Source organism: Phocoena phocoena, chromosome 2, assembly GCF_963924675.1.
Source record: "Phocoena phocoena chromosome 2, mPhoPho1.1, whole genome shotgun sequence".
Classification (NCBI taxonomy): Eukaryota; Metazoa; Chordata; class Mammalia; order Artiodactyla; family Phocoenidae; genus Phocoena; species Phocoena phocoena.
The window spans coordinates 26,684,393-26,701,797 of NC_089220.1; the positions used below are offsets into that span (position 1 = coordinate 26,684,393).

Sequence of the window (17,405 nt, forward strand, 5' to 3'; positions counted from 1 at the left end):
AAAGCTCTCATAGCCAGTAATCTCACAGCGCCAATTTCCTAAGCAACCCTATTTATAGGGTTGCTGTTTAAGCATATATTTCACATGGTACCACATTTTCAGAATTCTGAAGGCAGTAAAAATTATACTGTCAAAAGTCTGTTTTATTGGGAGAGGCATCGAAAGTTCTACTGATCAAGAGTCTTATGACCAAGATGACTTGATTGCCAAAACCCATCTTCTGACCCCCTTTCTCCAAGCTGAGTCTCTTTCATCTGAGTTCTCCCACTCACTAGCTCTAGAACCTGAGGCAAGGGTCTTAATTTCTCAGGGCCTCAATTTCTTTATATGGATTAATTATTCTCTGAGGTCCTTTCCGGATGTACAAATCTATTAAAAAGCATCAAATGGCTAAGTTTCTGGTAGTTTGTGAGGGTTCCTAAGCCTACATTTAAATGCTATTAATACAATGCAGGTATCTGTATATATCATCCCATGTAAAATTTGGTTTGAGAGGAACAAACTCATAATCTACACCCTGAACACAGCAGGCACTGAGAAAAGTTAACTACATAAATAAACAAAGGAATGGGAATATTGACCGTACCTGGAAACAAAAGCTGGACACTACAGGTGGGAGGGTGGGAAAGAAATCACAGGCCAGAAACACTTAGATACGAATGGAATGCTTCTGGCAAAGATCCATATAATGTGGAAAGGCAGAAACAACAACCAAAAGAATATAGTGAACCCCATCACCAGACTATTAGCTTCCTCTAAAACACCAATGCTCTGTTCAAGCCAAATTCTTCTGGGAAGCTCTCAATTCCTGTTTACTCTAAAACAAATGAAAAACAAAAGAAAAAACCCAGATTATTCCTTGTAACTTAAACCCCAGGGGAGGTTGGGAACCAGTGGGAGGCAAAGAGATTCACACAAATAGACACACGTATACAAAATCATTTCTGATGGGGGGAAGTTAATGAAGCACACAAAATCCCAGGGCTGACAGGAAGTGGAATTAGAACCACAAAAGCCAAGAAGATAGTCAACAGTTTAAAAAACTCCAGATGCACTCAGTTTATTAAAACTGAACACAAGCAGGGAGGGGGCTGGAGACCCATGGCTGATGAAATAGTCTTAGGCGACATTTCACTGAGTCAGAGAAAGTCACTGCTTCTCTCACATCAGAACTTCTAATGCCATTAAGGTCAAGAAATTCTTAAGCCTCCAAAAGGCAATCTGGTAATGAAATAAAATAGAAAAGGAAACATTCAGAAGAGCTTGTGATGATTTCCAGAACAGAGATTTTTACATTAAGAGCTACTAGAAATTTACTCTCACAGAAGAGCCAAGTAGATGTAGAAAAGAAATGTTTAATTTTTTTTTAATCTAATAAGGTTTTTGCAGTTGGAGTCAGATTTCCCACACCCCCTCCTCAAAAAGTCTGCAATAATTCTAAGAGCCCCTGGCCCTTACCACACCAGATCCATTGGGAAGCCTGCTGTCAGGCCACCAAAAGGCAATTAAATCAAGACCAATCATTCATTCAACAAACATTTCCCGGACATCCTTCAATAGCAAAAAACGCTGCTATGCACAGAAGGCGCAAAAACAAGAGAGACGCTGTTGCTGTCTTCAAGGAGCTTCCAGTCCAGTGGGGGAGACAGACACGTAAACAGGAACTAAAGGACATGCAGGCGTCGCTGGAGACTGAACAGAGTGCTGGGGTCGAGGTGGCTAACTCTGATGGGAAGACTTAGGGAAAATGTCACCGAAAAAGTGATACTTGACTTTATCTTGAAAAGATGTCAGTTATCTTTTAGGTAAAGTAACATGGGAAAGATATTTCAGGCACAGGATAAAGCAGGTACAAAGGCAAAGGGTTAGGAAAAGAGATGATAAAAGGTTTGGTTCGGCAGAAACAGGGTGAGAGTGGAAGGGGAGACACCAATGACTTCTAAGAATTCAAGACGATAAGCTCAGTGACTACCGGTAGGAAGAGAACATAATGGAACAAGTACAGAACAGCAGGAGAGAGGAGACGCTACAGGGCACTTTGTTAGGCAAGCGTTCCTGGAGGAGACGTCAAGCTGAGTCTCAGAATATAAAGAGGAGTGTGTAGGGCAGACAGGGGCAGAGTCTAGCCGGACTGCAGGACCTACAGAGAGGCACAAAGGCATGGAGTCCTCAGTGGCACCACTGGATTCTAAGGTGTAGGAGGGGAAATGGAATTCTAGAAAAGTCAGCTGGGGTCAGATCCTTGGAAGCTCTGAAGTCCTATCAAGTATCTATTACAAGTTAAGCCTAGGGAGCCATTTAAGGGTTTTAGAAGACATGAACATATTTGCATTTTAAGAAGATATACACATATCATAACCTCTTCCTTGCCTGTATAATTTTAGGTCCTGGTTTATCTACCATCTTCTATTGAGAGTCTCAACACTTCCCTTTGTTTAGTGCCCCTCAAGTACAAGCTGTTATGATAATCGATTAAAGAGATCAAGAATTATAATGTCTAATTATAAAAATAATTTTAAAAAAACTTTTTATGGAGTACAAATAGTGCTTTGCGTACGTCATCTCATTTGCCCTTCAAGGTACACTTAGAAGGCAGGAACCATCATTACTGCCATTTTATAGTTGAGGAAACAGGATTAGAGTAACTTGCTGAAAATCAGAAAACTAATGAGGGGTATAAATGGGTCTCAAACTAAGTCTGTCAGGCTCTACAGCCCATGTTCTTTACTTCTCTGTTATGCTGTCTCCTACTGTATTCCTTTAATTATCCCCCCATCAATGACCCTACTGTGTTTTACTAACACAGCCTGCCACCTGCTGAAAGCCTGTGTGACTGCACAGACATGCACACCAGCAATCACTAAGGACTCACATCCACACAGACAGCAAACGGGGGCAGGCACCCTCGGTGCTACAGTCACAACTAGCCGGTCAGCGAGCAACAGGCTTCCTGGTCCAGTAGTTGTGATCTGCTTCTTACTCCTTCTCTGTGCAAATAGGGAATTAGGGGTGGGAGAGAAGAGAAGGGGAGGAGGAAGAGGAAGGGAAGAAAGAAGGGGTGGGGGTGAGGAACCCACCAGAAAGAAGACTAAAACAAAAAGGAGGAGCCATTGGAAAATGGGAGAAAGCACATACTGGTACCAGCCAGAGCTTCTTGGAACAGTTCCCAGTCTGGCTGCCAAAGAGCTCTGGAATATATTTGTTAGAGCTGGATTCCTGTACAGTCCGTTGCAGACTTTTTCTGATTGCGCTCTGACAACGAGACCCACACTTTAGTTACAATCCCTGCTTCCCACACCGAAAGCTAGTTAGTCCTCAGGGGACCTCCAACTAAGTTCACCACCGGGCTCTTCATACGCTACGTGAGTTTATAGAAAGAAATAAAAGTCCACCACATACCTTTTACTCTTGTAGAATCACTAAGCCTCTCTACCCCAGTATCCCATCCCAATTTCCCAAGCCCCTTTTCACAAAATATGTTAAGCTTCTTGAGTCTCCTTACCAAAACAACTGCTGCGATGAGGAACAAAAGTTTTACAGGCTGTGGCAATAGCTAGTTCAGCAGAGATTATAGTCTTAATGATCAGGTCTTCTACATGGGCCATCAATGCTACAAAAGAAAAAAAAACACTATAATGCATGAATTAGGACTGGATTCCAGAACACAATATAATTATAACAGCACATGTGCTCATTCAAAGAAGTCTCCATGTGGCAGTCTTGCAAATGGGTGCTCCAGGAGAAGGCATGTCTGTGAACAGAGGGACACAGGCAAGAATGGAGGTGCTGGGGGATGTACTCAAGTGGTCTCCTATGACAAGAGATAGACACAGACTGGAAAAGGAGCCTTCCCCGCTTCTCACTCTCCTCCTCTCACCCTTCCCTTTGTGGACTGAGTTAGGCCTTTCGGCATACTGCTTCCCATTCTGCTCAAGGCTCAGCGACAGTGTCCATTTTGATTCCAAGCCTTTGTACTCAAACTTGACACTGTCCATTCTCCAATTCATCAACAGGAATGAAAGAGATTGCCTTAGGAAAATGTGAACTCAGGGCCAATATGGAGATAGACAATTTGTTATGTAAAAAGCTGACCGTATTTTAGTGAGCAGTTCAACATTCAAGAAGGACAAATTCCCTAAAAACTAAAGGAAAAAGTTGTCTTCCAAACTAGAAACAAGAGAAGGGATTCGGGGAGCCATGGTAAGTAAGCCTGTTGTTCTCCATCTTGTAAAGGGCAGGAAAAATTAACACCAAGAACAATGATCCCATCAGACATCTCAGCAACACTATTAGAATTCGAGAGAATGACTCCTGGTTAGAGATAATAGTACAGTTATACGAAGAAGAGAAGTCAAAAAGGAAAAAGCCCTGGTACTCACCAGTTGTATCTTTGCCTTCCTGTTTCAGATACCTAAGCATAGCACTCATGCTCCATTTGTTCCCATAATCCTCCACTTCCGGATCATCACAACTAAAACAAATTCATGGATCAATGTCACATATGCAACTAGGCCCGGCTCTAGAAACAAGATTTTTTACAAATAGCCTTCTTTCCTTATCGGTCTTTAGAAAAATATTCCCTTTGCTGACTTCCACTCACCCACTTTTTCTTGGTCCTTTTTGTCATATACGCCTATGTACCAGTTTCTTCCATTGAAATGAAAATGCATACAACTTGCCTTAATGAGGTGGGTAGGGGAAAGGAAGGCAAATTCCTCCTTAACCAAACAATTATGCATCATGAACCAGTAGAAGAAATTTGTGAAAGAATGTAAACAAATTTAAGAATGGTTACAAAATATTAACACATTGAAATGCTTGGGGATACTAACCTTGTCTTTGAGGTAAATGTCACATGAGCCCACAAACCGGCCTCTAATGCCATTTTCAGACCAGAACTGAGTCTAGATGGGCTAGTAAGCTAATCTAGCGCAGCATTTTAATGAGTTAACCCCGGACAGAACTGTGCTGGCATCTGAAGCAAGCTCCCTTCTATCTAGTGATAGACACGGCTTTTTTGGATACCTTTTGAGGTATCACCCAAGGGAGAATGCACTAGAGCAACAACAGAAGTAATGAAGTACACCACCGCTACAGCAACCAAGTGGCAAACAGGGCACATTCCCAGATTGTTGGAAGGGTCTTGCAATCTGAAACCTGTATTTTACAGCTGCCCCCTTATTCCCTATCACCACCCCGCAACCCACCAGCTGCATCTTTGCTCATCTTCCAAAGTGCAAGATATTGCATCTTCAACCAATTCCTAACGCCGGTCACAGGACACTCAATGAAATCTATAGAGCTTTGGCAACTATGCCATCACTTCCAGATTCCTTTCTTTTTTTCCTTGGACCTTCTAGGCACCTATTTTTAGTCTGAGTAGAAAGTAACTGTTTGGGTTTCTTTTTTATTTTTCCAGTTCCTGGCAAAATTATCAGGATGAAAGAAAACACAGCAGAAAGAATATTTCCACACAGCTGGGCTGGTACTCCGTTCCACTGAATCTTTTTCTGAGATGGCCTCATTTCTTTTTTTATTTAATTTATTCGTAACGTTTTTTCCCCCGATCATAAAAGTGTTTCTTTTAGAAAAACTTAGGAAATAACATAAAAGTACAGAGAAGAAGACAGACATCCCCCACCCAAAATCCCATCCATTATAGTTAAGGACTGTTAACATTTTAAGTTTTCTAGTTTTCTTCTCTCTCCCACACCCCCTCGGGGGGGAAAGAACAGCTTTAGTTATCTTACATATTCAAAAAAGAAATTAAATTGCATGTACTGTGTGGCAACTTGCTTTTTCCACCTGACAATGTACAGTGACGCACATTCTTGTTTCTAATCTTGTGTATAAGTCCTTTATTTCTTAAGGTTAAGCTCCTAGAAATAGAATTACTGGGTCAAAGGGCACAAGCATTTTTGAAGCTTTTGATACATTTTGCCAAGTGCTGAAATGACCTAATTTCTTGACTTCGAAAAAGTTCCATATGCCTATAAAATTCCTACCTGTAAGTCAAGTGAGGGAACTTGACAATGAGGCAGACAAAACTTGGGAAGGAAGGCATATTTTGGTGGAGAAAGGGGACATTGTAGGTGGGCAAGCAATAGAGAAGCTGTAGCAGGTAAGCCTCAGAACTACATGAAATGACTCCAATAGCTCTAAGTTACATGGATATGAGCGTAAAGTTTTCCTCCAGTGCAACAAGTTAACTTTGCACTTCTCCAATGTCTGCCTCGGAGACCGACTTCCCTGGCTCCTGGCTCAGGCGCAGCCAGTACCTGACATAGTCTCCACTCTTCTTATTCACACTGTAATTGGTCAGGTGCATGAACTGGTTCCGAATATTCTTGGTTCCTTGGTCATATCGTACGGTGGCAAACCTGATAGAAAAGACACAGGTTAAATGTCAGGAAACAGGGCTTCGATAAAATACAGGATCAATGAGATATTAATACAGGGAGGTGGCATCCTCCTCAAATACTGAGTGCTTATTAAGTGCCAACCCCCACGCTAAGTGTTTCATGTACAATATCACATTTAATTCAATCATTAAAGCAATTCTCTGAAGGAGGTACCATTATGTCTAATTTTTAAAACAGATATGAACATTAAAATATGACCTGGAAGATTAAGTAACTTGCCCCAAATCACACTGACTCCAAAACCCATGTTCTTAACCATGAGATGCTGCTTTTTTGATACAGAACCTTAGACGGATAGGAAAGATGAAAAATGAAAACAAAGTTATTCACAGTCAAGGAAACTGTGTATAGGATGCTGTGGATGATGGGACATTAGCCTGTCAAGAAACACCTGAGTGTCTACACAGTGCCTGGTACTAAAGCATTCTATGGAAAATAGTATGCAAAAAGAAAAAAAGGACAGCATAATAATATAAAGACTTAGAACTCACATCCATAGGAAAAAACAGAACTGATCTATAAAATTAAGAGAACAATAATGGCAGCATTAACAGCATACAAAGCCTAAGTCTGCAGAACAGCATAAATACGAGCGTAGAGTGGATTAATTCCTGAATTTGGACTGACGGCAAAAAGAGGGATTAAACACGGAGCCCACTGAAAACAGAGCAGCCATTTGATATCCTGGACTGTTGTCAAAAGAAGACCAAAGTATAAAATATATGTGCCTCTGAAGGAAGTAGCCGAGGAAAGAGAAAACTTTCCAGTGATGCTCAGCATCAACAAAAGTACACTCGAGTCGAACGGTTATGGTAAATATCACCCCCTGTTTACATACCACTCTAACCATACCACCCTTCACTGAAGTGGTTTTCCCCAGAGGCACAACCAAGTGTGTGAAAAAAAGTCCTGGAAGGCCACAAGTTTATTTTCACATGATTTACAAATTATTTACATGTGCTTACTCAGACTATGAAGTCAACGTGAATTTTTACCACATTGAAGGGCAGCATCTAAAATTTTTCTTCTCCTCTATTTCTTCTCACTCACCCACTATCTCTGCTCCCTAATTCCCTGTACTAGAAATCTACAAGAGCCAAAGAAAGAAGAGTGGAAAAAGGAAAAATAAAAAAAACAAACCAAAAAAGAACACCCAAAACTAAAATAAACAAGCATGAGGCCAGGAAGAAGGATGTGGACAAAGAGAAAATGTTGACCAGGCATGTATGGCTAAGGGGCAAGAGTCTGATGAGCATTACGTCTATGCATGAGAAGGACCTCAGATTTTCCAGAAACTTCCGGCAGTTATCACTTAACTTCACCCATGTCACTCCGTGGTGGGTAAACCTTACCTATACATCCCAATCTTCCTTCGTCAGAGATCCTCCAATCAAGCGGGAAATAGTCATTCTCTGAATTCTTGTGAAATGCGAAGGGGGCCCAGGCAGGCCTCACAGAGGCTGCCTGCCTCAACCAGACATTACCTCACAGTGACATACCACCTGCCATCTCTCCCCCAAAATAATGATTTAGAGGGAGGGAAAAGGTTCTGCTTCAGAGAAAGAGGTTTTTCTTCTCTTTTAAATACAAGTACCTGATCTAATTTGGTCAACATGAAAAGACTGGCAAAGGCCTGGCAGTTAACTGTAAACTGGTACCCAACACATCTGTCATTCTTATCCTCCTTTTGTCAATAGGACTGCATCTCTAAAAAAAATAAATTTTCTTCTTCCTAGTCTTCCTTTTAGCTGGGACATTTATAGTCTGAAACTCAGGAAGGACAAGATCATTAATGTTAGAGTTCTTGTAAGTACAAGAAGAAGTAAGAGTTAGAGAAAACAGAAACACAAAACTAAGCTCAGTGAAAAAGTTACCCAAAAGGGCAAAAGTGCTACACTCTTTATTTCAGTCAGCTGAACAAGGAATGCAGAAGACCATGTAGAGGAAAGGCAGGTGTATATGCTCATCTTTCTTCCTAACCCAGGAAGAGCTTATGGTTCTCACTAAAATCTGGATTAAACAAACCACATTCAGCTCTGATCACCATTTTCCAACATTTTCTTCTTATTTTCTAGATCAGAGGTCCCATTAGTCTTAGATCTGGCCTACTAATCAAGTTCCGATTAACCTACAAAGGTTGTTTTTTGTTTTTAAACTTGAATAACTTGGCCAGCATTTAAAATTCAGACCTTCCTTCCTGAAACCCAGAGGCAGCCAGGGCCCATGTGAGGAAGATGGCGGATAGGACGGGAAGGCAGCCCAGAGGCAGTACAAGGAGGTTATCTAAGCAGGGTGGTGCCCCACAAGGGTCAAAGTCCACACAAGGAGGGCATCTGAATGGGGTAGTGACAGGGAGGTTGGGAGACTGGCTACATACAAGGGAACTGAGTAAATAAATATGGTGAAGATAATAGAAGTCAGATTTCTCACTGTTGGAAAAAAGATAAAAAATATGGAAAGGGAAAAAGCTAGAATGAATACTGTAGTTTTGAGCTAGAATTGGAGGTATTTGTATGAACTCCTGATTTTCAATATAGAGATACAGAAATAAATATAGATGTAAATGTGTATGTATGTGTACATGTACGTATATCTATACACGTATTTCCTAGGTATGTCCATTGCAAGGACCTGATAGCAGAGACACCCCAGAGCAATAAGCATATCTAGCACCTGGATCTGTATGTCTAAATACTATCCTCCATTAAAAGCAACCACTGCTCCTTGGAGAAAATAGTTGATTCCAGGCTGGGACAGAGAAAGAAGATGAGCCTGAAATATCTTGTGCTCAAAGAATGAGGGGACATGTCAGAAGGACACAAAAGTCAGCTTAAACGGGCTCCCGTTGGCCAAATCTGGGACAATTTGAGCATCAAAATGAATCACGATAGTAAAGGATTACAACCCATTAAATAACACAGGAATCCTTAAGTCCACATTGGTGTATATAAATAAATGAACAGGATGGAGAGAAAACTCTTCCTGGGAGTAAAATGCCAAATAATAAAAGTAAAAGGAATGATGGAATTAGAAAATCATTATTCCACAACCATCACAGTAATAATTCATTCAGGCAAGAAACATCAATGAATATTAAAATTGTTGGGTGAAAGTGAGATGAAGAATGAGATTTTACATGGTCTCAAAGTATCTCTTCATAAGATATTTATTAATTACAGAGGGGAAAACAAAGTAAATTTACAGTGGAGAAATCTGCCAGACATTGTCTTAAGTGCTCAAACACCACTAAATAGTTATCATGTACCATCGGATCTAATGCAATGAGAACATGGCATCACTTCTGTGACATTCTGGCCAAAAATACATAACCTCAGTCTAATTATGAAAAAATATCAGACAAACACAAATTGAGGGCCATTCTACAAAATGACCGGCCTAAATCTTAAAAAATGCTAAAGTCATGAAAGTCAAGAAAAGACAGAGTAAATGTTCCAGATCAAAGGAGACTGAAGAGACTTGACAACTAAATATAACATGTGATCCTGGATTTGGAGCTTTCTGTTATAAAGAACATTATCAGGACAGATGGCCAAATTTGACTGTGGTCTCTAGAGGAAAGTTAAAAGGCAGTTCTTCATACTAGTTTTACAGCTTTCCCATAACTTTGAAATGGTTTCAAAATTAAAAGTTTACAAACAAAAGTTTCTCAATAAAAATCTAGATTTTTCAGCCTCCCTTAAAAAACCAGAAGATCTGGCAATACCACTTGTCTTGGTCCATTCAGGCTGCCATAACAAAATACTATAAACTGCATAAAGTGTGTAGCTTACAAATCACAGAAATTTATTTCTGTTGGCTGGAAGTCCAAGGTCAAGATGCAAGCAGACAGACAGCACCTTCCTGCTGTGTCCTCACAGGGTGGAAGGGGTGAAGAATCCCTGCAGGGACTCTTATATTAAAGGGCACTAATCATATTCATGAGGGCTCCACCCTCATGACCTAATCACCTCCCAAAGTCCCCATCTCCTAATACCATCACCTCGGGGGTTAGTATTTCCACATATGAAATTGGGAGGTAGCATTCAGACCACAGCACTACCACATATCAATGATTTGCTGCCAATGAATAGTAAATACCCTTCAGGTGGGACATGTGATCTCTGGTTCTCCAGTCTCCACTGGGCCAAACTTTTCAGTGAATGTCCTTGTAAGCATTTAAGTTTGTGACTTGTGATTTAGATCTTCACATATCAAATTTCACCCTATTTAGGTCTGAAAGCTTCAACACAATTTCTTTATTAGAAACACCTAAAAGAGATAATTCTCTACTAGGTAGCCCACAACCAAGTTTGCAAACACTGCTCCTAACACATACTGAAATTTACATGATGAATTAAGTCTTGAACCTCCCTCTTAATGAAATCAAGATTTAGGAAAAGTTCTCATGACAGAATTTCATAGCCTTGACCTTTAAACAAAAAAAAAAAAGAAAAAAGGAATGGGGGGGTTCCTACTTTCTTTGTAAATCTGAAACCCTGAGCTCTATTTCACCACCTATGATGAACAGAGAACTATATGCCCTTTTCTCTCTTTTTTTGCCACATTAAAATATATATAGATTACCTTTATTCTGACAAATTCTTAAATCAAAAACTACATTTCCTTTTTGCTTTCTAATGTTTCTCAGTGAGAATCAATACAATGATGATAATCGTCTCAAACTCTTGAATGTGTATGTGAAGGAAGGGTTTCAATGTTAGACATATAGTAGGTACCTGATAAGCACTAACCGAAACTACAGCTGAGTTGCTTGTTCAGGAACTTTACCAACATGGAACTCAAACAAGAAGGAAAGCAGAGTTAGTGGGGTCTTTGGAACTCTCTTCCCCCGTTCAAAAACTACTTTGTTCTTCTACGAATACGACACCATAGTCAGAGTTATAGAGAGTCTAGATGTAGGACAGTTAAACCGAACCCCCCAACCCTGCTTTGATAGCTACATGTTCTAACAAACATTCACTACAAATGTACAAAGTAAGGGAGGCCAACTCTCAGGAGACCCTGGCACATTGTGTTATCTTTCAGCAGGTGTAACCATTCAGCACCAGAAAGGCCTGGAGGATGAAGAGACAGCACCTCAGGCAGCCTTGCCAGGAGCCACTGGGTTTCATCCTGGCCTGACCCAGAAAAATCTTATGGAAGAGAACAAGAGGCCCAAGAGCTCTCTGATCTGCTGTCAACCAGCTGCGGCCGGGAGACTGCCAAAGTGCTGCAGTGACTAGGCAGCGCCCTGCGGAGCCGTCTGGGAGGGGATTACCATCCTGATCCCCTGGTCTTCAGAGCCAGAAATGACTCAAACTTCACAAACAGTTAAGGGCCTGCCAGGGAGGGTGACAATGAGCACTGGAGAGGGTTTTCTTCCCCTTGTTGGTGTCTCTTCCCCCTCTTGCTGCTATGGCAGATTCTGGACAGTGTGCGGCCTGTGAGGTAATCTGAATTCCTTGGCAACCGGCAAGTACCTGAATTCTTTCAAAACCACAGGAATCCAGCAGAGAAAAGGTAAATATCCCTGCGGAGCCAGTGTTAATTAGCAAGGAAGGCTACTGAAGAAGTAACTGGGGGTGGGGAGGAAGGCAGAGGCATTACAAATGCTTTGGGATATCTTCTGAATTTCCACTGAATAATATGGCTGAGTAGAAGAGAGGCGGTCCCTGACCCGGGCCTTCTCAGTGACCCATCTTCCCAACCCACCGTGTGGATGGAGCTCTCCCAGTTCTCCGGACGAGCACTTTCATTTCCCTGCAGCTGACAGTGTTACCTATCTTTGGGTCTCTAATATGACAGCACATTTGATTTTCAACTCAATTTTGTTTTAATTTTTTTCAACTTTAAATTTTTCCTGTTTCAGTGAAAATTTGGCTATTAGCTTTGTCTCAAAAAAGGGCCTCGTCAAATCATTTAGACCACATACTGGATCCACCTAAAACTGTAAAATCCAGAACAAAGTCTTTTTGGATTCCACCTCTGTCAGGAAAAAAACCCTACACCATTTTGGTAGAGAAAAGCACCCCTCTCTGGAAACTTGAGCGCCCCCTGCTGGTGTAAAACAGTAACATACACATGAAACTCAAAAAGTAGGAAGGGGCAAAACACTGGACTCAAACACCACTAAGACAATTTTTTAAAACGCCTCAATATTGTGCCCACGTATAAGAAAATAATGAGAGTCTTTCTACTTCCTATGTTAATAAAGCAAGGACAACTGAAATGATTAATCTAGAAAGAAACTATTTAGGGTCATTTTCTTTAGTAAATTTAAGAAGGTAAAGAATTTACACAAAATTCTTACTTCACAGAACCGTCTTATGAAATCAACTTAATCTTTCTGTCATTAAACATGAATTCTGAGGCCCCAAACAGAAGTGATATGGGATAAGACCCTTCTTTTCTGAAGAAGGAAACCAATTACACTGCCACCAGTTCTGTCTCTTTAGGAAAGATTATGGTTTTCCTTTTTGAGCCTCAAAGTAAAATGGTCTAGTGATCTCATCCCAAACTGATTACCTTCAGTAATGTCTATTTAAAACAAACGTGACCCAAGATTACTAGAGGCTGCAGATCTGGAGATGCTGTAGACTATTGTTGAAAGTAATGAGACAGTCGAATGGCTTCTGAGGATTAAGAAGCAGGAGATGAGTGCCAAGATACACAGTGGTTAAGACACAGGGACTTAGGCACATGGAAGTTATTGTGCAGAGCAATGCACCCCTTGCAGGACTGGCTAATAGCCTGTCATAATGTACTACTGTGAAGCTTTTATATTCGCCTATACTTTTAGGTAAAATAGCCAAAACCCTGAAAATTCTTTTTCTTTTGGTTCAGTTTAATCCAAATTTTTACAAATTTGTTTTCCAAATTATTCTAAGAAAGAGCATCCATTTTTAAAATATATAAATATATATACTCAGTTCCTGCTGGAGGCAAGAGAAGAGTTACTCAATTCAATGGGTTCTGACTTCCAACACACAGCCAATAGCCAAAGCACTAGCACATCTGCAGTAAGTCCTATAATAAATATTAGTATTGTTCTCATTTTGCATCTGAGCCAGTGAGGCTTTAAAACAATGCCGAATTTTACCAATAGCAAGGGCTATTAATACTGTGGGTGAAATACCTTTGGAATAATTTGCAGAACATATTGCTATGATATCCTTGAGACACACAGTAAGCATAAACTTGAGGTCTTTTCCCTATTCAAGAAGTCCAGTTCAGGGCTTCCCTGGTGGCGCAGTGGTTGAGAGTCCGCCTGCCGATGCAGGGAACACGGGTTCGTGCCCCGGTCCGGGAGGATCCCACATGCCGCGGAGCAGCTGGGCCCGTGAGCCATGGCCACTGGGCCTGCGCGTCTGGAGCCTGTGCTCCGCGGCAGGAGAGGCCACAGCAGTGAGGGGCCCGCGTACCGCAAAAAAAAGAAGTCCAGTTCATGGCAGGACATAATCGGTTCCCGAGAAGGGTACAGGAGACAAGCTGGGTGAGGATGAGTGGAGGGAGAAGGTTGAAGAAGCTCATGATACTAAGGAGGGAAAGCTCAGACATCTCATATTACAAAATGGAAAATCCTCAGCATCTTATACATCTGAGCAGAAGTAAGAGACCTTATTTCACCTTCTTTTTGCTCTAGATAATATGGAGACTCAGCTTTTATCCCTATACTTCAAAATATGAGAGCACATGTGTCTAAAAACACTACAGAAAACTTCTTTCCGATGAAAATCTGATTAGATTAGCAGTTTGTGCCCAGATACCTGGTTCAGCCCTTTAACTAAAAACTGAGAAATATTTTAGTTTTCTCCCTCCTCAATTTTCAAGGAACCAGAGGCCAGAACTAGGGAGCTTCCGTGGCCTTCAGTGTTCCCAGGGTTCAAACTCAAATCTTAGTTAAGAATGTGACCATGCTTATAGATGCTGTCACTGCCACCTAGAGGTGAAGGGAAGACATAGCTCAACCAGGTAGAATCTGGTTAACTGTTCTCACCCTCTGACTCTAATCACACGATGCACCAAAAATTTTAGTCTAAAAAATAATTGAAATCCGATTCTAAAAGAACAGTTGTCAGAGTACAATGATATGTCTCAAAGCACCTACACCTAAATATGTAGCCTTCTTTTATCCACGGTATTTCCCATCTTTGATGTACATTTCCTAAAATACAGAAACATATATAGGCCATGCTTTTTACAGATGCAAACCACCTCCTAAACTGCTATGCTCTATAAGAAAACTATGCATAAAAAGAACTTCAGAGTTCTTTGGTAAAATATATATATATGTTTTGTGGGGGAAATATATATATATATATATATATATATATATATATATATATAAGCTTTGTGAGAGAAAAGAACACAAGCACACCAAAGTTATATGCTTATTTTAAACAATTTAAAGGGTCTAAAAAAAACAGTCACCTGTAAAATCCTATGGATATGGGAAATGAAAATTCAAATTATTATAAGTTGAACTTTATTTTGTAAGTCACACTACCTTAAAACTTAAGAAGTACCTCAAGAAAAACAGAAATATATATATATTTATATATATAATATATATTATATACATATAATATATATATATATTTTATATATATAATCACTGTAAAATATATTACAGGCTTGTAGGTGAAAAAAAAAAAAAAAAAGCAGCTAATGCCCACCCTGAATACAAGAGGGCATGAAACAGCTCAAGCCTTCAGCTCTGGAGTCAGATCCAGGGGTTCAAATTCCCACTCCACTATCCACCTGCTGGAGACCTCAAGGGAGTGACTTGAAGTTCCCTTACGCAAAGCCTCAGTTTCCGCAACTGCAAAAATGCAACGACTTTAAGGTTGTTGTGAGCATTAAAATAAATGCTTGGTATATAACAGGTATACACATGTGAGATTTTTTTTTTTTTTCCTTTTTAGACCATTTGTGAACAACAGTGGCCCTAGGATCTTCATACCAATTGCCATTGCATGAAAATACAATGTGACCCTGGATCCCTGCTGGGAAAGGTGTGTGTTTACATACAAATGCTTGTTCATATGCGTGGATATGCAAGAGAGACTGTGAAGTGATAAGACTGATTTCTGTAATCTGAAGCCCATCTGGGGACACTCTTATTTTCCTGAGTTGAATACAACAGAAAAAAACAACCTGATCTTAATACACTCTTTAATGGGTCAACTCGAATAAACACCCTCCGCTCAAGGTCTCTTACCTAGCCAGTCCTTCTTCATAGAGATAGATGACAAGAGGATCATAGGAAGTCACAAGCACATAGAGGCGCACGTCAAACTTGAAATCTGGCAAAAAAATTGGGGTACACAGGTAAAGCTAAGCTCATTTGTCTTCTGTTACAGAAGGAATAGTACAATGTAACAAAGAAATATGAAAGACAGTCCTCCTCTCCCCATGAAACATACACTGCCCACACACCTTCCCTTTTGAGGACAAATAATTATACCATACATTGTAAATATATATATACATGCATTGTACAGTTTTCATATATATTTGTTTCTGTTGTAACATATAAAGCACTTTCTTTTTTATTATGTCAAAATCAACTTCAAAATAATACCGTGAGGTAGGTAAGGAACCAGCTTCATCTCTGGAGCCACAGTTGCCAAGAATTTCACACTAGCTTAATAAAGACTTAATAGAGAAGACTATAAAAACATTAAAAAAAAATTTAGTACGATCTAGCCCAATCCAGTCAAAGACCTAATCACAACTCACCATCTATGAGCAGGGGGTTGTTAATATAACGGGAGACCAAGATGTTCTCTTCCAGGGAAATCTGGTTTGGCTGTTGAGTAAAGAGAAGAATGAAAGGTAGAAATGCAAAGGAATCCTGACTTACAATAAAGGAGCAAAGTTCTTAACCATTTAGAAATGATAATATGGAAAACTAAAACTCTAAGAAAAGGTTTCCTCTAAGTTACCCATATATTAATTGGCCATATAACACACCACTTCCATAAACACTGTGAGAATCCAATTATAATGGGGGAAAACAAAATTTACACAGCACCTCTCATAATAGAGCCTAAACAGCTTCAAAGATTTATATACGTGATATTAAATATTTACATGCCAAGAAAATAAAAGCTACTTAAAAAATAAATTAAAACTTGCTTCCTCCCAAATGTAAAGCATGTTGGATATTTTAGAATAGTACCATTATTCTTACAGGAAGGCTTTCATCAAGTTGCTCAGAGAACTTACAGATCTTTCCACAATGGATCCCGGCATTTTCCCTGTGAAATGGGATGGATATTTCACTGACTCACTCAATAGTGCTTGCTATGCCACTGCAGGTAAAGAATGAACTAGATCTTTTAAATACTTTTTTCAATGAAGAAGAGCTGTCTATACAATAAATAATGGTGAGTATGATGGGTATTGTATAAGGCACTGGGGATACAGTGATGAATGAAACAAATGCAATCCCTGCCCTCACAGGGCCCAATCCCTACTCCCAAAGAGTTTGATGTTTGAGTAGAGGGACAGCAAATATATAGAATTTAAAAGAACACAAAGCAGCACACCTCCAAGTGCAAGACGTGAGGCTGCAGAGTGGAAAGAGATCTGGAAGAACAATTCCAAGTGAGACTAAAACAGAAAAATCAGTTGTCAGTCACCACAATCCATACAGGACAAAAGAACTCCAAAAGGGAAGTGGCTATAATGATAACTGTGATGATAGCAGCTATAGTAGCAACAACAGAAACACTATTAACATTTGCAGGAAAAAAATTTTAATAAATGTACTGAAGATTTGCTATGTGCCAACACTGTTCTAATCCTTCACAAGTATTATTTCATTTAATCTTCGTCCAACCCATGGTAGGTATAACACCATCCAAATATTACAGATGAGGGAAGAGTCAGAGAGGGTTAGGAACCTGCTCAAAGTCCCACAGCTAGTAAGTGATAGAGCACCATTTGAACCCAGGCAGTCTGCCTCAGAAGCTTAAT

At 40.1% G+C, this 17,405-nt stretch overlaps 1 protein-coding gene across 1 annotated transcript in view; it reads right to left on the reverse strand.

Annotated features, from left to right (window-relative positions):
• The window catches only part of TTLL5 (tubulin tyrosine ligase like 5), a 253,665-nt gene that overhangs the window by 191,607 nt on the left and 44,653 nt on the right, over positions 1 to 17,405 (reverse strand). The window contains exons 7-11 of the mRNA XM_065871649.1: positions 16,164 to 16,233; positions 15,643 to 15,727; positions 6,279 to 6,380; positions 4,380 to 4,471; positions 3,503 to 3,610 (exon numbers count right to left, since the gene is read on the reverse strand). Of these exons, the coding sequence (XP_065727721.1) occupies positions 3,503 to 3,610; positions 4,380 to 4,471; positions 6,279 to 6,380; positions 15,643 to 15,727; positions 16,164 to 16,233 (457 nt within the window). The remainder of the gene's footprint in view (positions 1 to 3,502; positions 3,611 to 4,379; positions 4,472 to 6,278; positions 6,381 to 15,642; positions 15,728 to 16,163; positions 16,234 to 17,405) is intronic.